Source organism: Fusarium keratoplasticum, chromosome 2 (assembly GCF_025433545.1).
Source record: "Fusarium keratoplasticum isolate Fu6.1 chromosome 2, whole genome shotgun sequence".
NCBI classification, from domain to species: Eukaryota; Fungi; Ascomycota; class Sordariomycetes; order Hypocreales; family Nectriaceae; genus Fusarium; species Fusarium keratoplasticum.
Genome location: NC_070530.1, coordinates 4,424,178 through 4,447,811, shown reverse-complemented (window position 1 = coordinate 4,447,811; position 23,634 = coordinate 4,424,178). Strand labels below are relative to the sequence as shown.

Sequence of the window (23,634 nt, the reverse complement as noted above, 5' to 3'; positions counted from 1 at the left end):
GCCGCTAGGCGGGGCCGCCGTGGAGCAAAGTGTGGAGAGCATGTTTCATCGGTTGTGGGATTATTGAGGTTCTAGGTACCTGCTACTAACGTGCCCTTTACAGGTTGCACTCTCGTTTGGTCAGCGATACAATGGACCTTGACAGTCCATGAAACCCCTGCAACCCCGCGTTGCCTCGTCAACTACCGCTGGGCGTAACCGTCATCGGGTGGCTTGATCAAGAACGCGGGGAGATCGGATTGCGGAGGGGCAGGGAACGGGAAGCAGAGGGGTAATAAATGGTGTGTCCCTCTAATTCTCGCTCTTGCTCCAATAATTCTTGCTTCTTTTCTGGCGTGGGGCCGTACCCTGCAACAATGCCTTCATGCCGTGACTGCGGCGCTACCTTCTCTAGAAACGAGCATTTTCAACGTCACCGGCTTCGGCATCTCGGTCTCCGGCCGTTCGCCTGTGATCAATGTCCATCTGCGTTTTCCCGAAAGTGAGGCCAAAGTCCAAACCCCACGTTTGCCGACATTACAAGTTAACGTCTCTACCCTAGGGATGCGCTTAGCCGACATATGCAGGTTCACGACACAAACGCAACGCCGGCGAAGCGTCAGAAGTCATCCTACATATCACAAGCTTGCATTCACTGCGCCAAATCCAAGCAGCGTTGCGATGGTCAATTACCTTGTGCGAGGTGCACTTCGAAACTCCTGGGATGCGCCTACGCACCGTTGAAGAGGGGACGCCATGGCGAAGGGAATCCACGAAACCCTGATGGTGGTGGTCAGATGCCCGAGCATTGCGACTTGGGTCAAAGTGTGCGGTCGATAGATGGTCCAATTTCTTCCGAAGGTACTAGCATCATAAGTCTCTCGCAATCTGGAAACGACCCCGGAAACGGCAATGTCTCTTCCACAAGCTTTCCATCAGCCAGTCAAGCATCGATGGAGAGCCTCCTCGATCCGGCCATCACTACTCCTGGGTTCTCCATTGATCAACATTTTCTCTCGACGTCTGGAAGTGCCTTCCAAAATCTCACCTGGGATAGTCTCGACCCCCTTTGCGGTCAAGGGATGTGGCCGTTACTTGACTATGATCCCACCACTTTCCTGGGCCATGCGGCAGATTTGCCCGAAAATTCTACTAAGGAAAGAGAAACTCAACGACTCGGTGGTTTCGCAGCCACTTCCATGCCATCTCCAGCAGAAACAGAGGTGGAGATGTTGGCGACTGACGCACCACCACCTACCTTTACACAGACAGCTGACGCGAGCTCTCCCATCGATGGAGCGGCAGACACAGCAGAACCATCAAGGGACCAACAGATGGGTAAAACAAGAAATGAAGACCAAGATCTCGAGTCTTGGAGGGCAGAAGACTACCATCACGTCCCGTGCTTAACGCAAGACACTTACGAGATGATGGTTTCATCTTTTACTCGCCTCAACGCAGACAACGAATTCTACGTGCCTTTTACGGCGCAAAGCTTTCCGCCAATGAACCACATCAACATCTTTATACAGGTCTATTTTGAGGAATTTCACCCTGTGTTTCCCTTCTTACACAAGGTGACATTTGTCCCTCGTCAAGATGAATGGTTGCTTGCCGTTGCTGTCGCCGCTGTTGGCTGTATCTTCTCACGAACTCTGAGATGTGAACAGACTTTCTATGATCTACACGAATTCCTGCGCCGAGCCATCCATCACAAGGTTAATTTTTGAACTCAATTCCTTTGGCTATATAATGTTAATGTCATATCAGGTGGAACGCTCCCGGACTTCACCGCCTGATATTCATATCGCTCAAGCTACTATCCTCAACCAGGTCGGTATGATGTATTCTGGTGAAATGAGGCTTGCTGAAGCCGTGCCTGCCACCATGGCTCTTCTCGCAACTCTATGCAAGAGGATCTCCTTCTATGGAAAATTCAGCCAGTTCGGAGTACCACTAGACAGTGTCGTGCATTCAAATTCGATGGATTGGGAGGACTGGCTTCGTAAAGAGAGTAAGCGAAGACTCTTCTATTTTGCATGGGTAGGTATTGTGAAACTTGTTGCCGCAGTCCGAGTTATGGGGTCTTAGTTCTATCACAGGTTCTCGATTGCCAGTACAGTTGCTTCTGGTCAGCTCCTGCGGTAATACCCATCGAACTCCTGCAGCTGCCCATGCCCTCTCATGAGTCCATTTGGGATGCATCCTCTCGAGAGGAATGGCAGGAGAGCTTGGGCAAATGTACGTGTCCCGGACAGTTGGAGGAAACCGCTGACCTTGTCACCCGACCAGCTTCGCACTCACCGGCTCCTCTACGTCAGAGGCTTCTTGACCTGTATTGCTCCGGTGAGGTTGCCAATGTCGGTGAATTCAACACTCTGCTCCTTACAATGGGAGTGTACCATGATGCTCCCAAGCTCCAGAACGCCTTCATATATCTAGACCTCCTTCAACGCCACGCGGCAGCTTTCTCCCCAACCAGGCTATCTCGGGCTGTCCAAAGCCATATCCATCTGCTATCATTGTTCGCTCGCTTGCCCGTACGAGAGCTCTTTGCATTTTCTGGCTGGCGCGTAACTGAGGCCCAACGAGCTACAAATGTTACCAAGCTGCGGCAGTGGATACGGAATAACAGCGAGGCAAAAATCGCCGTCACGCATGCATGCCGTGCGTGGTCAATAATCCGAACAAAGCCCACAGCAGCACAGCACGAAGGAATTGGAGTGCTGCTCGCAGCGTTGGCAATATGGGCGTGGATCGAGCTTGGCGAAAGGCCCGCAACCGAAGACGTGAACAAACTGCCAACTATACGGCTAGATGACTTCGACAAAGAGACCAGGGGCTGGCCCACCGACGGTGGACACAAGCGAATCTATCTCGGCGGGGTCGGATGTCTTTGGGATCACGGTGCCTCAGGGAGATTGGTGAGCGAGACAGTTCAGATCCTCAAACGTAGTTCTTGGCCGGAAACTGCCATCACATCACGAGTCTTGCAACAGAAGCACAGCTCTCTAGTTGATAAATGTTTTGAGCTTTAGTTACTAGACCCGTGGTTTTAATCCGACGACTTCCCATTGCCCACAATATTGACTTGGCAGAGCAAGGCGTATGGCGCGGGGCGTAGGGCGTAAATATCGGAGCCGATCATCACGCCATGGATGAACTGAAGCTCTCCTAGCGGTGACAACTGTGAGCATTGTTTGAGAAAAACTCGGACCCGTATTACAAATCACAGCCAGACGCGACAGACACCACTGGTGAACCACAAGTATCTACTTAAAGGCCCTTTCAGACATCCCAACACCGGAGGCTCTCATTATCGCCGAGAGCATCTCAGCTTTTCATCATGGGGTCGCTACCGGGAGATTATCCCACCCACAACCCCAATAACCCACACAGCAACATACCTCAAGCAGGCATCTCATACTTCACTCCCGCGCAACAGCCCGCCGCCGGCACCCGAATTCTAGACGACCCCAATAAATCGCCTTGCAAACTATTCACACCCTTGACAATCCGCGGTGTTACCTTTCAGAACCGCATCTTTCTCGCACCTCTATGCCAATATTCTGCCATTGACGGTTATGCAAACGATTGGCATGTCGCCCACATTGGCGGCATTCTCCAGCGCGGTCCCGGCATGGCTATGATCGAAGCTACGGCCGTACAGCCAGAGGGACGCATCTCACCGCATGATCTAGGCCTCTGGGATGATGGCCAGATAGCCCCGCTGAAGCGCATTGTCGAGGTTGCTCACGGCCAGAATCAGCACATCGGTATCCAGCTCGCCCATGCTGGGCGCAAGGCCAGTACTGTACCGCCGTGGATCAGCGCCAACGCCGTGGCAACCCCCGACATTGGTGGCTGGCCTGACGAGATTTACGGGCCATCTCCGTTGGCGTATAATGATGTCTTGCCAAAGCCAAAGGAAATGAGTCTGGCACAGATCCAAGCAGCCAAGGAGGCATTCGTGGCTTCTGCCAAGAGGGCTCTCGAAGCTGGCTTCGACGTCATTGAGATCCATGCCGCTCATGGATATCTGCTTCACCAGTTCCTCAGCCCCGTCAGTAACCAGAGGACAGATGAGTATGGCGGAAGCTGGGAAAACCGTGTCCGAATCGTTTTGGAGATCACGGAACTTATCCGAGGAGTGATCCCTGACACCATGCCGCTATTTGTCCGCGTTAGTGGTACGGAGTTGCTGGAGGGCCTTGATGAATTCCCTGAGAGCTGGACTATCGCTGATAGCACCAAACTCGCGCTTCTCCTCGCCGACCGAGGCGTCGACCTGCTTGATGTCAGCTCCGGTGGCCTCCACCCGAGCCAGGCGACCGGTATAAAGCCCGGGGCTGGCTATCAGGTGCCTTTGTCGCAAGAGATCAAGAAGGGGGTTGGCGAGAATATTCTCGTGGCTGCTGTTGGCGGCATCAAGACGGGTACATTGGCTGAGGAGGTTCTCCAGTCTGGTATTGATGTCGTGTTCTGCGGGCGCTGGTTCCAAAAGAACCCTGGCCTGGTTCACGCTTTTGCCGATGAGCTTGGAGTAACTGTCAAGATGGCTAACCAGACCAGTTGGGCCTTTAGAGGACGTGGAAAGAGGTAAATCACCATTCTAAGAACACTTTAGACAAGTAGCCGTTGTCAAAAGAAAGCATTTCTGCCTCTACTAAAGTCACCTTGCTCGCCAGCCTTATCTCACCAGCCCGTGCTGCTTCGTTTTGTGGCAAAGACAATGAAGATTAAAAACAGAGTTGATAAGAGACTTTCAAGATATATGCTGAATGACGAGAAGGCACCATACTCACCCACAGCTACCTTGTGTCTTCGCTGTTGTGCCTCTGCTACCAAAAGCTCAGATGATAGACCTTTCAACCGAACGAATGTCGATACTTTAATTACTTTCCTAGTTACTATCTTGAAGCGTAGACGCTGGCCTTCCCAACTTGGTTCTCAGCCATCTTCTCCCCGCCCTCCAATGCCTCCCGGAAAACGACTTGTAGCCGTTGCAGAACATCGTCTGAGTTTTAAACCACCTGATAATGTGTAATAAGCCGATGGCTCATGAATACAAGACCAAGAATCCTTCCCAAGCTCAACGAACCGCTTCGTACTACAGCCCGCTGCCTTGAGGTCCAACCAGCACATGTTGGTCTCGGCAGGCTCAATTACCCGGCCGCTCATCTTGATCCATAGGGCTTCGACTTTCCGCGCCATCTCGTGCGTTGCTGGGAGGAGACCATCCTCGACAAAGTCAGACTCACCAAAGTGTTGATGAATAGTGGTCAGCCCCGCCGATGTCAGTATGCCGACTTGTCGTATGCCCCCGCCAATAGACTTGCGTACCCATCTGGCATGGTTGATTGTTTCATCGGTTCCAACTAGAACACTACCAACTGGGCCTCCGAGGCCTTGAGAAAAACATAGGGAAACAGTGTCAAAATGCCGAGAGAACTGGGCTAAAGTCCCTGCCCTGGCAGCGCATGCTTACCACAAACGAGCGCCATCGAGATGCATCTTGATGCCATGTTCCCTGGCAAAGAGACAGATACGCTCGATCTCCTTCAGACGGATTATAAGACCATGAATAGTATTTTCAAGACTTATATCGCGGGTGGGACAGCTATGAATATCTTGACCGAGGACGACATGATCATGAACACCTTCAAGCGTCAAGTATTTGCCATTCTTGGGAACAACAGGCTGAAATTGAGCCCCAGAAAGCGACGATGTTCTAGATAGGGGGAGTTAGTGAAGGCTCTTGTCGAATGAATATATCAGATACCCACCCGCCAGCCTCGTGGACAAATATCTGGGATCGGCAATCACACAAGACTGAATGGGGCAGTTGTGTAAGAAGTGATCTCAGGGCAAGTTGGTTGCCCATGGTGCCCGAGAGAACGGAAAGACCGGCTTCTTTACCGATCCTCTTGGCAACGCATGTCTCGAGCTGATTGGTGCTGTCATCTTCTCCGAACACATCGTCTCCTAATGTGCACGGCTGGATGGCATTCAACATGGATGCAGTTGGAATTGTGATTGTATCGCCTTGATGCCCGGTGTCAGCCACAGCTATGATGGAAAACAGGGCCAACTTACTTCGAAGGTCCAAGCTGGCTGGGTCTTTCCTCCCGTTTTGAAGCCAGTGAGTGCAGGGAACCTCTTTCATCATACTACCCATGGTGGATCGTAAGATGAATACGGCTTGGTCTGTGGTGCTATGGTTGTGAAGTCGAGTCAAGGCATCTTCTTTTGAGGCTCACTTCGACTCAACTCATCTTCCCCATGCTAAACTCGTTTCAGGAGCATCCGCCACGGCGTAGGTGGTCATCATTGATGGATATTGGAGGAAGGATGGCGCAAGGCGTAGGGCGTGCCAAGCTCCGCATATCGGCATCCGAAGTCTTTTCACTGTAGCCACTCAATGCCCTTGCATCAAACGAAGATGGATGAATGATGAATATAATATTTATTCTATCGACTTATAAATGTTCGTCGTCTCCCTTCCTCTTCCTACAGCCTCTCATAAAGTGCTCAGTCTCCAGCAACCCCTCTACGTGATGGCTTCGAAACGTCTTGAGCCAGTCTTGGTTGTCGGCCATGGTGCATTCCCAGGGGTCTGTGGTGCCATACTGCATCCGCCGGGCTTCATCCTGGAACATGCTGTCTGTCGGCATAATACCCAGCCGCACTTGATGTTGCGCGAAGTGGCCCAGGTGAAACGCTAGTAGCTCCGAAAATGTCATTGACTTGAGGTCCTCGTTTGTAAAGGAAGACGATGAGCCCTCAGCATTGCTACCCGACTCGGGGGATCCCTCAATCATTCCCCATTCTCGCATGCTGCGATCAGAAGAGATCTGGAGCTTCTCAATGTGCTGACTCGTTTTCCTATCTGTTGCTGAAAAGGGGGTAAACGTTTCCAACTCATCCTTGATAAGATATGGTGGTATTGCGTCCATGACTCGAGCTGTTATCTCAGGCTTAAACCCATGCTCCCTCTTCCACCCCTTCATTGTCTTGCCTTTTCTGAAATGTTCTGCGACGTGGTCAACGCGCTCCGACCAGTTGTGCATTTGTGCATTGCAGAAGCCGCATCTTGAAGATACTGGCGGCATCTCGACTTTCCATGAGTTAATCATGGGCACATCATGTACGCGATGGACGCGTCGTAGATGCTGGACCAGCTGATCCTTCCGCGTATACATGTACGTCTGCGTCTGGCAGCTCCCGTGGGCATGCATCTCAAGATGTGACGGCGCCGGGTCGGCAAGGTGGCAGTAGGCGCAATGATTCCTGCCGGTTACGGGAGACATGACGGTGCCACCAAACGGCGCACATCTCCAACCTTGTAGATTGAGGTGCAGTGACTTCTCGTGCCGCGACCAGTCGTATTTGCTCTTGAACGAGTCGCAGCAAAAGGTACACTGGAACCTCCGCTCCTCAGCAGGCTTCCAGCTTGGGGGAGCCGGTCGCCTCCATTTTTTCACGCGTCCGCTCGTCGTGTGTCGGAAGCTTGTCGACGTGGCCGACACTGTGGAGTTTGAAGAACCGCTCGTGCCTCTGCGGCGGCCGTTGAGGCTACCTGCGGATGATTGAGGGCGCAACGGGTGTCTCATGACATCGGCGATGGCGGCCATCGAAGCGCCCTCAGTCTCGGGTGGTGATTTCCGCCATCGTTGCATCGGAGCGGCCGCGTCGTCGGCTAAGGCGCGGACTGGTATGGGTATGAGGCCTAGGCCTGCTTGTTGGGCCGGGTTGCGTAGGTACCGACTTCTTCGTCGAGGAAGGCTGGGTTTCTGATTCTCAGGGACAAGCACAAATTGGTAGGCATCGATGTGTTGAGAGGGCGATTCGGGGGTAGGTATTCCGCCCGTAGACAGCTGACGGGGGTGATTTTGCTCTGCTGGGGACGACTGTGCTTGCAGGGACAGGGAAGGGTCAATATATGCGTCGAGATCGATCACGCCAGGGAATTGGAGGAAGTCTGAAATGGTTGGGCGGGTATATTCGAGCGGCTGAGCTGATAGAATCGTGTCGCATGGTCTTACTGACTGATCTTCTCGACACAGCTGGTGTCCAGTATCCAAGCTGGAGTCTTCAGTCGCAGTATCATGGTCCATGGGATCTAACATGAAGCCCAATTCTGCAAAGTCGAGTTTGGAAAATTCCAGGACTATGATCCACGCGTCAGTATCGTTGCCTCGCTGTTGTTGTCGTAAATCACCTACTGTCGCCATCGAAGTTGTCCATGATGAATATGTGTGTGGTGGAAGTAATAACATGAGGGGTTCTCCCCACTGCTTTAAATGAAGGGGATCGGTTCTTTCCTGTAACCGGCCCCTTGGAACTCCGCTTTAATAGCCCAATTGGGGCCGATACTCCGCTCAAGGTTTAATTCTTATCATGAAGCCTCAATTGGTTCGGCACGATGCGCAAGACGCCGTTAAGACGTTTCTAGGAAGAACACATTGGCCGAGCGGACAGCTTCAAGATCTTGTCCGCGCTGGGTGCCTGTTCTCCGTTGTTGCGATGATTTACTCTTTGGATTTTAACTACGTCGTGTGTCCAATGTTTTCTTGCGGTGTTCGGCCATCATGACCCTCAACTCCAATTCTCAACTAAAGGGGAATATTCCCAATTTCGAACACGCATCAAATCTAGCCCATCCCAGATGCCCATGAACTACAATAACTTGACCAAGGCGCTTCTTCTTGCCATCAACGACATGTTCAAACGAGGCTATTGACAGTAAAAGACGGCTATCAATACATGATGGCATCAAAGCCCAATACCCCAAGGCACCATAACGTAGATTGACCAAAGGCGCTCAGCATAATAACAGCCCTTTTAGCATCGACAGGTGTCTTGAAAGACCCAAGTAATATCTGTTTGTTAAAGTTGACTCTATATATAGGTACTACTTCTTGACAATTTCGAATCCCTCCATGCTATCCAGCGCCTGCCTAATCTCCGCCTTATAAGCAGGCAATCCACCAGAATAGCAAACAGGCTCATAGGCCTTGCCAGGCACGCTCCCGCCCATGTATGTAGAGCTTGTCGTAGGGAACAGCGTCTTGTTGTTAAGGTCGATGACATGCTGCTTCCACTCGTCGGCAGCCTGGGACTTCGGATTGACATACTTGATGTTGTTTTGCTCCATCTTCAGGATCATATCCAGCACCCAGCGGCCCTGGATCTCAACATTTGAGGGTCCGTTGCACATGAGCGTGGGCGCGTGGGCGCCGTAAATGTGGAACATGTTTGGGTAACCACTGACGCTGGTCCCCAGGTATGTCTTCGCACCACCCTTCCACTCGTCTTGTAGGCGAGTCCCGTGAATGCTCTTGACACCAAGCTGGGTCATGACTAAATTTGTTAGCCGTGTTCAATCAATGTTTGTATGGTAAGCTCACCTCCAGTGACAACGTCAAACCCAGTAGCGATTGCGACGACATCCAAGTCATGATGAGTGCCGTCCTCGAGAACAAGGCCAGTCTTGGTGAATTCCTTGACAGTATTAGCCTTGATATCGATGATTTCGACGTTTGGCCGGTTGAACTGCTCAAAGTAGTCATGTTCTAAGCAAGGCCTCTTGATGCCAAAGTAATGCGGCATCTGAAGAGGCGCAAGAAGGTCTCGCTTCTTCGGATCCTGAATCCGGGCTCTGGTTTTCTCGGCCCAGAACTTGTAAGACTCCACATTAGCCTTTCCACTGAAGAGGTTATCCTTGTAGATTGAAACCCAAAACCGGAAGCCGCCCTCGGTCCAGGCCTGTTCATATGTAGCCCGTCGACGTTCGGGCGTATCATCAAAGGTATTCTTCTCAGACCAGTCGTAGCGAAATCCAGCAAATGTCGTCTCGCGGAGTCTGAACATCTCTGGATACAATTCCTTATGGATTTTCTGCGTCTCGACTGAAAGATCCTTTCGGCGCATCGGAATGGCCAGGTTTGGGGTGCGTTGGAAGACCTTGACGTGGCCTGCCTTGGGTCCCCAGGTCTGAGCAATCTGGACACCTGATGCGCCGGTACCGATGATCGCACATCGTTTGTTTCGGACATCAATCTCCTCGTCAGGCCAAAACGAGGAATGGTGGATCACACCTTCAAACTTTTCGATGCCTTTCCAGTCGGGAATGTAACGCCTGGCAGCCTAAGGGGAGTCAGCACGGGTCAGAGATCCTCAGGACATGACGTACAAATCCAGTGCCCAAGATGAGATACTTTGCTTTCGCGGTACGACCATCCTCAGTTCGAATGGTCCACTTGCCAGCTCCAGTATCAAACTCAGCACCGACGACAACGGTATTGAACGAGCAGTCCTTCTTGATGTTGAGAATCTTGTCGACGTGATCAAAATAGTCTCGCAGATCTTGGTACGATGGGTAGTTGGTCTTCCAATTCCACGTCTTCCACACTTCGGGCCAAGAGAACTCGTACTCGGGCACTTCAGAGTCGACCCTGGCGCCCGGGTAGCAGTTCCAACGCCAGGTGCCGCCCGTGTCGTTGCCAGCTTCGTAAATGACAGTCTTGAGTCCTTGATCCCGGAGGGTTTTGAGCATAAAGATGCCAGCTGTGAGAGGTGATTAGCAGACATAGAGGTGGCGGATGAAATTGTTGACATACCAAAGCCAGCTCCCACGACCAGAGCATCTACTTCCAAATCCTTTGCATAAGGACCACTCTGTTCAGCGTGGACGATAGAGTAGTCGGTCAACTCGGTCTTGAACCCGCGGCTTTGTGTAGAGCTGGTCTTGTTCATCTTGATTGAATGACAATGCGAGGTCAAAATAATTGTAAAGAGATTTTTATTGAAAGTTCCTTCAGTGATGTGATTGATTCAACGATTGAGACGTGGAGCGAAACGAGATGCTTTATTCCTTCTGCACCAGTCGTAACCTCACGAGACCTTTGCGCTCTCCCTTCTTCCCCATTCCATTCTATCTCATACTTCCCACGATGGCTTCAAAACGCGGAGCCGCAGCTTAGTACGGCATGATATTCATTCGACAGGCGGGTCGAAAAAAACACCGCCATTGCTGGCACCAAAGTTCTATGAGTAAAGGGGGTGATGATTTTTTCGATCCCTGCTACCCTACAAGATCTGTAGATGCGGGGCCGGCTCCGCATTTGGAGATCCCCGCATTTTCCCCGCACACCAAAGTAGCTTGGGTTTTGGGGCCGGTTATAGCAGCGCGGCGCGGATCGCCATGGTAGATCACCTGGGTCGATCGACAGGGCGTGTCCAGCCACACCACAATTGGACTACCTTTGCTACTGTGTGATACCGATACCGGCCGGCACGTCTCGCAGAGCGCGGATACTTTGTGGACTTGGTGACATCTCTAAAGGAAGCTTAACTTGCGGATACGGCACCGCATTTGCCTCTGATGCCACGGCATCCGGGGTGTTGTGGGGGAGGTACCGGTATCCGATCAAGTCCAATACTTGATATACCCATAGCTCATCTCATGTATCATGCATCGTGTATCACTGGCTCCACCATATCTTCGTACTTGCAAGACCCATCTTCATCGCATCTATTGCCCAACATGTCCAACCCCGAGATCTCGCCCAAGGCAACTCCCTCCATTGAGCTCCCACCAGGGAAGGTGATCTGTCAGGTGTCGGCCGTTAATACGACTGCCAACCTGGCCGTCCCTTCAGACACTCTGGTTCAGCCACCAATCCCCGGTCATGAGCTGATGAACTTTCCAACCATTGCCTTCCTCATCACTCATCCTTCAGGGGACCAGGTCATGTTCGACCTGGGCACCCGCAAAGACTTCTGGAACCTTCCTGGGCCTACCGCAGCTGTCATTGACGCCAAGATTCCTGGCATCAAGATCGAGAAGAATGTCATTGACATCTTGGTCGAAGGGGGAGTTGATCCGGCAAGGCTTCGAGCCGCCATCATTAGTCATTGGCACTTTGATCATATTGGAGACCCAAGGACATTTCCTGAAACCATGGAGTTTGTGGTCGGTCCTGGGTTCTCTAGGGACTTTCTACCCGGTTATCCCATCATGGAAGGCTCGCCGTTCTTTGAAGACACGTTCAAGGACCGCAAAGTCAATGAGCTCAGCTTCTCAGATCTAGTTGTCGCGGGCTACAGAGCCGTAGACTACTTCGGCGACGGTAGTCTATATGTTCTTGATACGCCTGGTCATGCAGTTGGCCACATGTCCGCCCTCGTCAGAACCACAGTCGATACATTCGTGTTTCTAGGAGGCGATATTTGCCACTTTGGAGGGTCATTCAGGCCAACTCAATACGCTCCAATGCCCGCGAACATCCAACCCTCCACCATCATCCCTCACCATCGTCAGGTGGCCCCGTTCGCCTGTTCTCTCTTCACTGCCTGTCACCCAGATCAGAGACATGCGCGCACCTCTCCATTTTACACACCCCGTTGTGGTGAAGGATCATGGTACATCGACCCTCCTACTGCGGTAAAAAGCATCGAGAGCTTGACGGTTGTCGATGCAAATGAGAAGGTGCTTGTTCTCATTGCTCACGATCCCGGGCTGCTGCACACCCTACCATTCTTCCCGCGTGGTGATATCAACGATTGGTACAACGCTGGGTGGAAAAAGGGTCTGAGGTGGGCGTTCTTGGACGAGCTTCCTATCCCAGGCAAGACTCGGAAGTTCCTTGCGGATGGAACATATAGAGATGGTGTATGTGTTAGGAAATTGGATGTTGCTTCTGCTGAGTAAATGAGGCCTACAAGGTAGAATTATAGCTAGCTTCACTTGCCAGTTCAAGTATTAAAGCTCAATCTGATCTTTGGGATATCACTACCGTTGCGAAAGTCTAGTGCCCGTGGTGGTTGCCAATGTAGTCTCTACGTTCTTTCACGTATAACGGGGCCTCGCCGTTGTACAGAATAGATACACGCACACCGACGATCTTGATCCACGAGTTAACAGCCCAGAAGCGAACCAGCAAAGTAATGATGGGCGCCCATAAAGGGTTGTGAGAAAGCTTCTCAAATGCACTGCGTCACTGTGGAACTGAGCGTCCTCTGTGATCCGGGTACTCATTATCCTCCTCCATGGTAGCCACCGATATACGCACCCCGCAGCAGCCACATCCCCGGATTTCGTGATATGACGATCTTGCATTCAAGATTTGCGGAGAAGGGTCCGCAATGCATCCCGGAAACATGTGCCTGGATCTGCTCGGAGCCGTCATATCCTTGCCGGGGGTTGAGAACCCCACGATCTGGAGCCCCGGACCTAATGACCATGCCCTTTCGCTTGTTCGGGCTAGAGTCTGCAGAAGCCGTTCGGCATGCCCTTAGGCTCCGAATGTTCAGAACCCGTACGCCCTACGCCCTACGCCATACGCCGAGCACTACCCCTGTAGCGGTGCAACCCTGCAAGTTCGACGGCTCGCTGGGTAGCCGGAGGTATAGTGCAGCAGAGAACCCAGATGGAAGCTGAGATGATCCAACCTGAGATGTCATGTAACACACAAGTGTGATAAAGGGGAAGATGCCTCATGGTGGTACGTCCACAAACCCAGACCCCAGTCCTTCCCAAGTCTTTCACTAGCAAGCACCCTGACACCATGGCATCCACCTATTATGCCTGGGCCGTTGTTGAGCATGGCAAGCCTCTCCAGAAGATAGAGCTGCCCATCCCAGAACCTACCGGCACAGAGATCTTGATCAAAGTGTCACACTGCGGTGTGTGCCATTCTGACCTGCATTTCTGGGAGGGTTCCTATGATCTCGGCGGTGGCAAGAAGATGTATGTCAAGAACCGAGGGGCCACATTGCCTCGGGCCTTGGGCCACGAGATCGTGGGCACTGTGGCCAAGCTTGGTCCCAATGTTGATACCAGCACCTTCCCTGTTTCTGTTGGTGACAGTCGGGCGGTCTACCCTTGGGTGGGCTGTCAGAACTGCGGCCGATGTGAGGATGAGCATGACAACCTATGCCTCAAACAGAAAACCCGAGGCGTGTTCGCTCACGGAGGGTTTGCGCAATACATTACGATCCCACATCCAAGATATCTCGTCGATTACGGCAACGTGGATCCTTCGCTGGCGTGTACTTTCGGCTGTTCAGGCCTCACAGTCTTGAGTTCGATCCATAAGCTGATGCCGCTGAAGCCACACGAGCCCATCTTGTTGATCGGTGCGGGGGGGCTTGGCTTGACTGGTATCTCAACGCTCAAGGCTCTGGGTCACAAAAACATCATCTCGGCCGACATTTCACCTGAAAAGCGAGCAGCGGCTCTCAAAGCCGGCGCAACCGCGGTCGTGGACTCTGCCGCCAAGGATGCTTTTGATCAAATCATCCAGGCCGCGGGAGAGCCCCTACCTGGAGCCATTGACTTTGTGGCCTGCAAGCAAACAGCAGAGCTCGCCATGGCTTGCATCGGCAAGGGGGGCAAAGTGATTGCGGTAGGCTTGGTTGGGGGAGAGATGAGCATTTCCATGGTTCCCTTCACGTTTACCTGCAAGTCTCTTATTGGGAATATTACTGGTAACCCGCAGCACATGCGAGATGTTGCCCAGCTCGCACAGAGTGGAAAGTTGGAGTCGATTCCCATCACAGAGGTTCCTTGGGACAAGGTGAATGAGGCAATCCAGAGATTAGCGGAAGGAAAAGTGACAGGAAGAGTGGTTTTAGTCCACTAATGGGCAAAGATGCATTTGTTCTGCAAGGCTCTGCGCATATTCTTCGAGTAACCCATACTTTGCGTACATATGTGACGATCGGCTTTTCCGACCGAGATGAGACGTGTTAGTGTATTGTTGCCAGATTATCTCGGAGTGATCGTGCAAATCATGACGGCAATGGGTCAATCTAGAATTGGAGGTAACTGAACTGTGTTGATGGCTAGCTTAGCTGACAGCCCGCCCGGTGTATGAAGAGCTTACTTTGTACTTACAGGTGGTATTTCTTAGCTCATGGGGAATCATGCTTGATAGGCTTACGAGCGATCTAGAGTGATGTCTGGTTCCTCTTGGGACCAGCCGGAAACCTACGAGGGCGTGACCCCGCAGCACGCACATGAGGGAAAACAGCACCACCCCTATTCCCTACAAGGGGCCTATAAGACTCCGTGTGAAGCGAACATAAATTAGACCCCCAAAATTTGACCCTTAAGGAGATTAGGAGACCTCATCTTGATATGTGATCTGCGATTACTAAAAAAAAAATGAATTAGTCATTGTCAAGCCTCGCTTGAAGTCGTTTGAAACAGCTTGAAGCTGGCCATCAGGAATCAATGCCACGTTGTCCCTACCCTAGACAGAGATAGGACCCCAACAGCTCGGAGGCAATTTGACTCCGATCATTACAAACGCCAGGATGACTAATCTGGCGCGAGGGTTAGAACGCCCAAAGCACCCTCGTGGTAAGACGTAGGCAACTTTTCCTTCTTCATGACTTCATCAAAGCCGAAATAAGATGGATGATGCTGCCTTGGAAGACGGCTCTTCTCAGCCTCGAGTTCGATTGCATAATGTGAGTGTCCAATGTCCCAAAGCGCATAACCACGTCGAGCATACGCCATATACATCTGCTAACGCACCCCTGTACGCAGGCTTGTCTAAATTGCCAGAAACGCAAGTCGAGATGCGATGGCCAGCGCCCGTCATGTTGCCAGTGTCAAAAGCGCCTTGTTCAATGCGTGTATCAGCAACGGAAATTTCGAGGTCCCGGCAAAAGGTATCAAGCCACTCCACGACTCCTCGAGCACCGCTAATCCTTGGTAGCAAGGAGTATGCACACAAATTGGAGGAGAGGCTCAAACGACTTGAAGAGTCCCTTAAGCCAGGCTCTTCTAGTTCCACAGAGTCATTTGATGTCAGTGGCGGAGGCCAGGTCCAAGACAAAAACAACTCCCCGTCCGCATTATTGGAGCCAACCACGACGAGCACGGCCCCCACCCAAGCCAATTCCATGAGCCAGAACCTGACAACATTGCACTTGTCGTCCTTGGAGAGAACCTGTATCACGGAACCTTCCAACCAAGTCCCCAACATCCAACAGCCGGGCCCTCGCCCAGTATTTCTCCAAATGCACTTCATCGAATTTATACGAGCTGTAACCAAAACAGGCGCATTCAAGATGCAATTGTTTAGTCCACAGCATGGCCACAGCAAAGTCTTGTCAAGGCTCGACGACATAATCCAAGACATCAGCGAGATGTATCCCGTTCTTGACATGAGCCACTTTCAAGAGCTTCTAACGCCTCGGGAATCCGACAACGATGTCGATAAATCGGCCAGACTGGCAATCGGCAATGCGTCGCTCGCACTAGGAATCCAATGCAAAACTGCAAACTCTGCATTTGCCGATCTCTCACCTGCGGCGTGGGCATACTTCAAGAGCGCCTTTTCCACAGTTCCCATGTTTGTGTTTCAAGGCTCCAGCTCATTGGCCCATGAAGCGATACTCATCATGGCCATGTTCATGCTGGGCAACGCGGATCTTCATATGGCCTCTCATCTCAACACGCTTGCGCTACGTGCGTACCAGACGTGCGAGGTTTCACGCTCTCACAAGGGCTTTGTCGAGACGCAGAGCCAGCTGCGCGTCTTCTGGACTCTCGCTTCCCTGGATATTGATCTAGCTTTTAGGATTGGTATACCTCCGATTATATCGGACCTTTCAGACAAAGATCTCCCGACCGAAAACCCATCGGATCCTGTTGGGTGTCCTGAAGTGCGAGACATGAACTTTGGTGCCAACATTATGAGAATGCGAGCCGAACTGGCCAAGATTCAGCTAGACACATACCGTCAGCTGCTTTCCGGTACTGCAAAACGCTCATCGCAGCAAGATCTCTCATTGAGAGCCGAACGATTGGATCAGGATCTGGAAAATTGGAAAGCCAACATCCCTTCAGCGTCCCAGCCTCGTGAAGAATACCACCCTGGTTGGGATACTCTACCACTGCCGGTTATTGTGTTGCACTTCATATTCCACGATTTAAAAATGAAGTTGCGGAGTGTGAGAGGTGCTAACTCTTTGGGCGACTGCATACCATGGGCACGAGCGACAATTCGTTTGATGCATTGTCTACCCACACAGCAGTTCGCAGCTCTTTGGTATGTCTACCATGTTCCCACGTCCCTGCAAAAATACACTAACATACATAGGCGTGTTTTGGTGTATCCCACCTCTGCCGCTCTTGTTCTTCTAGCCGCTGTCAGTAACGATGTAGTCGGGTTCCATGCACAACCAGGCGTGACTGGGATCAGGGAACTGACGTGTTTCCTCCACGACATGTCTTCAAGAAAAGGCTGTGATGTGGGAAAATCTTTGTCGTGGCTCTCCATATTCGAAGAGGTGGCAGCCCAAAGCATAGCTCATGATTCTGTGCATCAACATCATGAAGCAACCAAGGTAATGAGCTAAACATTTATCCATTTACTGAAAGTCTGGACTAATCTCATGTACGACTAGCACCTGTCTCAAGTTCTCTCCTCTGGCATAGATTATCTCCGACTCGCTCAAAGTTTTCTTGGAAGAATGGCCTCCGATGATGCCATCCTGATTCAAACATTGTCTGAGATCCTCGAAATCCCCTGGGCACCGGAAGACGAGTTTGGACCATTTGTTCCTGACACTTTGAAACCAAAGACACATAATTTCTCCTTTATATTTGGTTAGATGTGATGCCTTGTTGAGGAGAGTCATCTCAGGTAGAAACACGCACTCAAACTAAATGTCATGCCCTCAAGCTTAAGGCACCCGTTTCCGGCAATATTATGTCGGTAGCGGACATAGGCATGGCCCTCCTCCTAGACCTAGAGGATTTCATCAAGCTCTCTGGTATTCCGAAGGTACTCTTGGGCGTATCTATTTATCGGCTTTCATCTTGCCCACACCCGAAGTCCACACAATGGCACGCTCCAACTGGCCCATGAACCACTCATCCTCATAGGCCTCGTCAAAGTGTCCCAGAGCCGTATAGAATGACCGACCGCCTTCAAACTCCTGACACCAGACAAGCGGGTGGTCGTCACCCATATTGCCGCCCTGGAATGAACTGGTGTCGCCGCGTACCAGCACATGCAGGTTCGTGTTGTCCCGAGGGTGTGTCTTGAAGTTATACCACTCATCCATCCACCGCCGCTCACCGCCCGAGTTACCCGACATAATCTCATGCCCCGCATCTTCGATCACCAGCGTTCCCTCCTCTGGTGCAGGGTGGTAGTCAAAGTGCGCACCGACGAGACGGCCATACCATTCAGACTCCTTATTACCACTCGCAGCGGCGTGAATGCCGACAAAGCCGCCGCCGCCCCGTACATAGGACTGCAGGGCAGTCATCTGGGCTTCATTCAGAAAAGGACCAGTGGTGTGAAGGAAAATAACGGTCGCGTAGCCAGCAAGGGTACCCGGGGTCAGTATCTCCGCGTCCTCCGTTGCATCGAGGGTAAATAGGCGCGTCCGATCGCCAAGGGCACGTAGAGCGGCGATGTTGACAGGGATGCACTCGTGACGATAACCAGATGTCTTGGAGAAGGCAAGGACCCGAAAGGGAGGCTGTAGTGTGGTTTCGGGCACGGTATCTGCTGTCGTGATAAAGGACATGTTCCTGGTGACGGAGTTGCAAGATAAGTTATGATGGATCTACTACAAGGATAAGGCCTTGTCCTCAGTCGTGCTGAATAGTCGGATATTTTACAAAAGAAGCGTTAAATATATCCCAGTCTCTGAGCTGTCCACGGTTTTTTGCTCCGGTTTTCGTTTTGGCCGGCTTATTAATCGAGATATCGGCATCCTCCCCGATAGCTTCTCCGGGCAGGAGGACATGCAACCTACGGCTGAAAAGATAAACCAATCACTTCCTAATACAGATCTAGGCTATAAATAAATAGCCGAGCTAGAGTTAAATGCCTTGGCAGAAGCAGGCTCTGGAACTTTTAGCCGTAGCGCTTATGGATTCAATATTACCCTGGTCAAGGCTCTCTATTTCTCTGACCTGCTCTTCATTGAGCCTCTTTAGCTCCAACGCAGTCAGCTTGACAATTAGAGATCACTAACGCTCTACCCAACATTCCTATCATTGAATTCCCTCTTGAGTTTTATTCACAATCATCCTCGCTGCCCAACCCCTGGCGTGCTCGCTAACTAGGGTACTGCAATACGTTCAGTGATCTCTCGACACGCATATCCCCTTCGTTGAAAGCTCCTCGCAACTATTCAATGTCCCATGGCACCATTGAACTTCCTAGCCCCTTCGATATCCGGCAACCAGCTGTACTTTTCCTTGCAGAAAATCTCAACAGTAGGTCTATACTTTATCTCGTTTAAGCTCAAGTCATCTAGAGTGCCCGCCTTGACGACAACGACCCCTGGTATGTTCTCGCTCACGATGTAAAGGGTGGTCCCGCATTCCTGGCAGAAGTGGAAAGATCGATTTTTCCCTGATTGCCCCTTGTCCCCATATATCTTGGCGATGCCCGAGGTCGTGAAGGTGGCGGCCGGTACGAGAAGGTTGTGGGTGTAAACAGAGCTGGAGGATCGCTTGCAACCGTTGCAGTGACACAGCGCCTGAGAATCAAGATGCAAATCAGCAGAAAGAACACATAGCAATACAAGGTCAAGTCATACGCAGACGAGAGGCTCGCTGTTGAAAGAGTATTTCAGAAGGCCGCAGGCGCATGAACCGGTAGCCATTCTGCTCGAGTGCCTTAACGGGTGTTTCGAGGTCCGTGTTGGGTTGTGCCTTCAAGGAGCAGCAAGCTCAACCAGTTTTGCAATCGACCTTGCAATGTGCAACTGGAATGTCTGAGTGTTTGGAAGGGCGTTTAGCTTACGAGGTTCTTTTATATTGCTTCAACCAACGTTGGTGGGCTGCTTACCAAATCTTTTCACAATGAAGGCCTCTTCACGTAAGACTTCCTCGTCACATCCCACTCTGCCTCCGATGTCTCTTCTCGGCTCACTTCGCAAGTGACTAAATCGGCCCCATCTGTGAAGTGGCCCTGTCTCGTAGGCTTAATACCTGTCATTGCCGACCTCGGTCTTCTGGCTCAGTTATCCCGGAGATGTACCACAACGAAACGGGCGCCAGAATAATTGATACCCAAGGCACAGCTCCGGCATTAATAAGCCTTATTGAGAGCCTTACGCGCCAAGCTTTTATAAAAATAGGACCAGCAGCTGAAGGCGTCCAGGCAGAATCTGGCTCTGGGGTATGACAATCTGCAAGACGAAAACCCCGCACTGTCCGTCGTTTTCAACCCGACTTGAATATTGTCTTCTTTCCAAATCAACCGAAAGCATGTTAAAGATGATCAATTGACTTGGAGCTGCCCTTTCTGAATCTTGGCGGCGCCCGCATCCACAATGGAAGTGGTTGGCGTTGTCGCGGCCATTCCCGGCCTCATCGAGATCGTTCAAGGCCTGACCACGGCGGTTCAAGGGCTGGCCAAGAGAAAGGTTGCCACGACAACAGCGGAAGAGTTGCATCTGCAGCTGAAAGACCTTGAAGAAACCCTCAAGGACCTTCAAAAGAGATGGCGACAAAATCCCCTTGGCCAATCTCAATTGCAGAGGCTCTCCCCTGCTTTGACTCAGTTACGGCTTGAGCTCTCCTCCATCAAGGACAAACTTCAATCTTCCAAGATCACCAAGGACCCCGCCAGATTCTTTCGAAAGGCAATTTTCTTAACAACCAGCCTTGACAAGACCCTCAAGGAGTCGCTTACCCGCCTCACACAGGCTAAAACATCTCTGACGTTGATCCTTGCCCATCATCATGACAGGCAGGCTGAAGGTGAGTACTCAAGTCATGGAAGCATGCAAGGTTCGCCACAGTTCTAATTCCGCCCAGAGCTATTGGAAATTTCATATTCTGATTTGAGGCTGAAACTGCGCACGCTTCTCAGACCATCGAACGACAGCTTTATCCCCAGAAGGGTTGACCAAACCTGCGAATGGGTCTGGTCACATGCTGTATTTACCCCGTGGGTTAGCAAATCACCCTCCCCTTCAACAAACTACCTTGGCCGCATTCTGTGCCTTTACGGTATCAAGGGATGCGGCAAATCCGTTTTGGTCAAGTCCATTGCCGAAAGGTTGAATGACAAGGGAGAAATTGCCTTGCACTTCTCCTTTTGGGCTGGCAGTGAAACCCAGCGGAAGCTCCTGGATCTCTTACGCACCATTCTGTGGCAGCTTTTGAGTCACCTTCCAGACGTCAAGTTTCAGCAACTATCAACGCCATTGGTTACAGAACCCAGTCTCAATGAGCGCAATGTCCTGGGTGTTATTCACAAAGCATTACGTCTGGTCGATTCTGACATCTACTGCATCATTGACGGTATCGATGAATCCACTGATAACTGGACCAGTCGAGGGGACAAGTGCTTGCAAGCCGTCTTCGCTCTTGTGGAACAACACCCGAAGATTCATCTACTCATATCTGGACGCGAACCCGCTATGCGCACGCTCCTGAGAGAATCACCGCCAACCATCGAAGTCACAGAAAGCCTGGTACAGCATGACATGCGAAGATTCATCACAGTCGAGTTGCAGGATGCCCTCACTATACAGAATGCGGAGATTGTGGAGCTTGTTCGGACGACCCTCGAGGCCAAATCACAAATCATGTTTCTCTGGGCCAGCTTAGTATTCAAGGAGCTGCGACGATGCTACAGTATTCGGGAAATCAAGAAGACTCTGAGCCAAGCGCCTCGTGATCTCGACCGCGAGTACCACCGACTGTTTCAACGGTTGATGAGCCGAACCGGGGGCACCTTGACAAAGCCCTCAATCTCGATGAAGCGTGCCCGCGGGATTCTTTCTACCATCCTCGCATGCCCTGAGCCTCTCACGGCGGAGGAGATTTGTTACGCGTATGCTGCACAGGAGAATACGAGCGGGAACATCGAGGACGACTTGATAGCCATGGAGGGCATCGCTGATTCTTGTGGTGATTTTCTCCGTGTCACTGAAGGCCGCTATCATCTTGTCCACACTTCCGCAGCAGACTTCCTGACCCGTCCGGCTGAAGAATGGAGAGTTGAAGACTCAGACATTGATTACTTCCGAGTTGATCCTGGGGATGTTCAGCAATCTATGTGCGCTGCTTGCCTTGGTTACATGAAGACATTGGACTGGGGATATCCGCTTACAGACAACGGCCCCCGAGACCTACCTTCCAAATACCCTTTCTTCCTCCACTCGACCAAATTCTTCCCTTATCATTTTGCAAAGGCTCTGGATCTCGGGCGTGGAAGTTGGGCAAATCCCTATCTCGCTCAGTTCGCAGGGACAAGACAAGCATGCCTCCTTTTCGAGTATGCGGCTTCGATTGCTCAAAATGGGCTACATGATGGCGAGATGGGCGAGTTTTTGTACTGGTTTGAGTTGGTGGACGCCGGCATCAATCTGCCAATTTCACAATTCATTCACGCGTACGAAATCGAGTTAGAGCACCGGAGGCACCAATTCGGCCCTGCCGACGGCCGTTACGAGTCATGGAAAGCGCTATCCTTACTCTTTCCCGTGGATCTTCCCCAGAAGAGAGATTTCCAACCTTTGGCAGGCTTGAGCAAGCCTGAAAAGCTGATGTGGAGGATACGAGAAACACCATTTCTTGCCTTGACCGACTACCTAGCCCAGCCACATAATCTCGGCACACGAAAAGTCTCCCAAAAGGTCCAAGCCCTTTCCAGCGCTTGGGGAGGCTCCAGCGAAATGGCTACAGGCCTCATGGCTCTTTCAATGGATTCGCTTCCAGTCCCTATGATCTTCCTCGGCCAGGCACTTGCAGCTTACCGGGGCGATTTTCCTATGGCTAAGAGATTAGCAATAATTTCTAGTAGGAAATCAAGGGGCAATAGGGATCTATTCGAAGCTGCAAGTCTCCTGGACATTGCATTTGGGACATACCTTGAGGATGACAAGGACTGGGATGACGTCGAGGACATTCTGTGGCAAGCACTCGGTATACTCGATCAGCTTCCCCCACAGCCGCAGAACCAGTTGTATAAGGTGCAAGCGCTTGTTTGCCTAACACGTTCATTGATATATCAGGGCAAGGAAGTTGCCAAGGAGACAGCATGTCGTCTGAAGGATCTCGTGGGCAAGGAGCACAAGAAAACTAGTAACCACATGTGGGAGTACTTGCTCTGTAACACCGCGAGTGGAATCAGGTCGAGGATCAATTGCCTATACTTGATTGCAAAAGAATACTCTGCCAAGGGACATTACGCCGAGGCAGCGTCATGGGCGGGCGAGGCTGTGGCTTTGGGCGAAGGGTCGAAACACACACTGTCTCTGAACTCACTACTGGTCCAACAGGAAACTTTGTATTTCTTGAACGACACCCAAAAATGCGTCGTTGTTGGTTTGAAGATCCTGGACTTCCTTGAGCCTTCAGGCTGGGATAAAAAAAAGCAAAAGTCCCACAGACATACTCAACGTGTAACTCAGATCCGCATTGCGGCGTCTCTCGTTATACAAGGAGACGCAGAGGAAGCCCGGTCCTGGTACTGCAAGGCAGCAGATGGTGCTATTTCATTACCAACCGATGAACAGCTTCCACTGTACACGGAGAACATCAACGATCTTCCCGAGCTAGCAACCCATCTTGCTCTTGTCGGCGAATACGAGCGATCTGAGTTGACATTCTTAAAGTTCCTGCAACTTCGGCATTTCTTCCATGATGAGAGA

General features: G+C 51.4%; 7 protein-coding genes and 2 pseudogenes across 9 annotated transcripts, besides 2 other annotated features; 4 read left to right on the top strand and 5 right to left on the bottom strand.

Moving 5' to 3' along the window:
* Window positions 1-1,484: 1,484 nt before the first annotated feature.
* Window positions 1,485-2,411, top strand: NCS57_00327900 (annotated as a pseudogene). The gene is made up of 3 exons: window positions 1,485-1,697; window positions 1,750-1,993; window positions 2,071-2,411.
* Window positions 1,485-2,411: a sequence feature.
* Window positions 2,412-3,325: 914 nt separating this feature from the next.
* NCS57_00327800 (NADPH dehydrogenase afvA) lies at window positions 3,326-4,582 on the top strand (the record flags this gene model as incomplete). The annotated part of the gene is made up of 1 exon (XM_053053285.1): window positions 3,326-4,582. One exon carries the CDS (start codon window positions 3,326-3,328, stop codon window positions 4,580-4,582), a length of 1,257 nt encoding a protein of 418 aa, XP_052918531.1.
* An 881-nt stretch (window positions 4,583-5,463) lies between these two features.
* NCS57_00327700 (Beta-elim-lyase domain-containing protein) lies at window positions 5,464-6,157 on the bottom strand (the record flags this gene model as incomplete). Its single annotated transcript, XM_053053284.1, has 3 exons — window positions 5,464-5,710; window positions 5,766-6,024; window positions 6,076-6,157. The coding sequence occupies 3 exons, from the start codon at window positions 6,155-6,157 to the stop codon at window positions 5,464-5,466; spliced, it is 588 nt and encodes a 195-aa protein (XP_052918530.1).
* A 301-nt stretch (window positions 6,158-6,458) lies between these two features.
* On the bottom strand, window positions 6,459-8,226 carry NCS57_00327600 (C2H2-type domain-containing protein; the record flags this gene model as incomplete). The annotated part of the gene is made up of 2 exons (XM_053053283.1): window positions 6,459-8,149; window positions 8,205-8,226. The coding sequence occupies 2 exons, from the start codon at window positions 8,224-8,226 to the stop codon at window positions 6,459-6,461; spliced, it is 1,713 nt and encodes a 570-aa protein (XP_052918529.1).
* A 667-nt stretch (window positions 8,227-8,893) lies between these two features.
* NCS57_00327500 (uncharacterized protein) lies at window positions 8,894-10,737 on the bottom strand (the record flags this gene model as incomplete). The annotated part of the gene is made up of 4 exons (XM_053053282.1): window positions 8,894-9,342; window positions 9,390-10,128; window positions 10,175-10,548; window positions 10,602-10,737. The coding sequence occupies 4 exons, from the start codon at window positions 10,735-10,737 to the stop codon at window positions 8,894-8,896; spliced, it is 1,698 nt and encodes a 565-aa protein (XP_052918528.1).
* Window positions 10,738-11,527: 790 nt separating this feature from the next.
* NCS57_00327400 (Lactamase-B domain-containing protein) lies at window positions 11,528-12,694 on the top strand (the record flags this gene model as incomplete). The annotated part of the gene is made up of 1 exon (XM_053053281.1): window positions 11,528-12,694. One exon carries the CDS (start codon window positions 11,528-11,530, stop codon window positions 12,692-12,694), a length of 1,167 nt encoding a protein of 388 aa, XP_052918527.1.
* Window positions 12,695-16,065: 3,371 nt separating this feature from the next.
* On the top strand, window positions 16,066-17,607 carry NCS57_00327300 (annotated as a pseudogene). The gene is made up of 3 exons: window positions 16,066-17,048; window positions 17,100-17,346; window positions 17,407-17,607.
* Window positions 16,066-17,607: a sequence feature.
* A 195-nt stretch (window positions 17,608-17,802) lies between these two features.
* NCS57_00327200 (ThuA domain-containing protein) lies at window positions 17,803-18,540 on the bottom strand (the record flags this gene model as incomplete). Its single annotated transcript, XM_053053280.1, has 1 exon — window positions 17,803-18,540. One exon carries the CDS (start codon window positions 18,538-18,540, stop codon window positions 17,803-17,805), a length of 738 nt encoding a protein of 245 aa, XP_052918526.1.
* Window positions 18,541-19,152: 612 nt separating this feature from the next.
* NCS57_00327100 (CENP-V/GFA domain-containing protein) lies at window positions 19,153-19,629 on the bottom strand (the record flags this gene model as incomplete). Its single annotated transcript, XM_053053279.1, has 2 exons — window positions 19,153-19,503; window positions 19,564-19,629. The coding sequence occupies 2 exons, from the start codon at window positions 19,627-19,629 to the stop codon at window positions 19,153-19,155; spliced, it is 417 nt and encodes a 138-aa protein (XP_052918525.1).
* Between the last annotated feature and the right edge of the window lie 4,005 nt (window positions 19,630-23,634).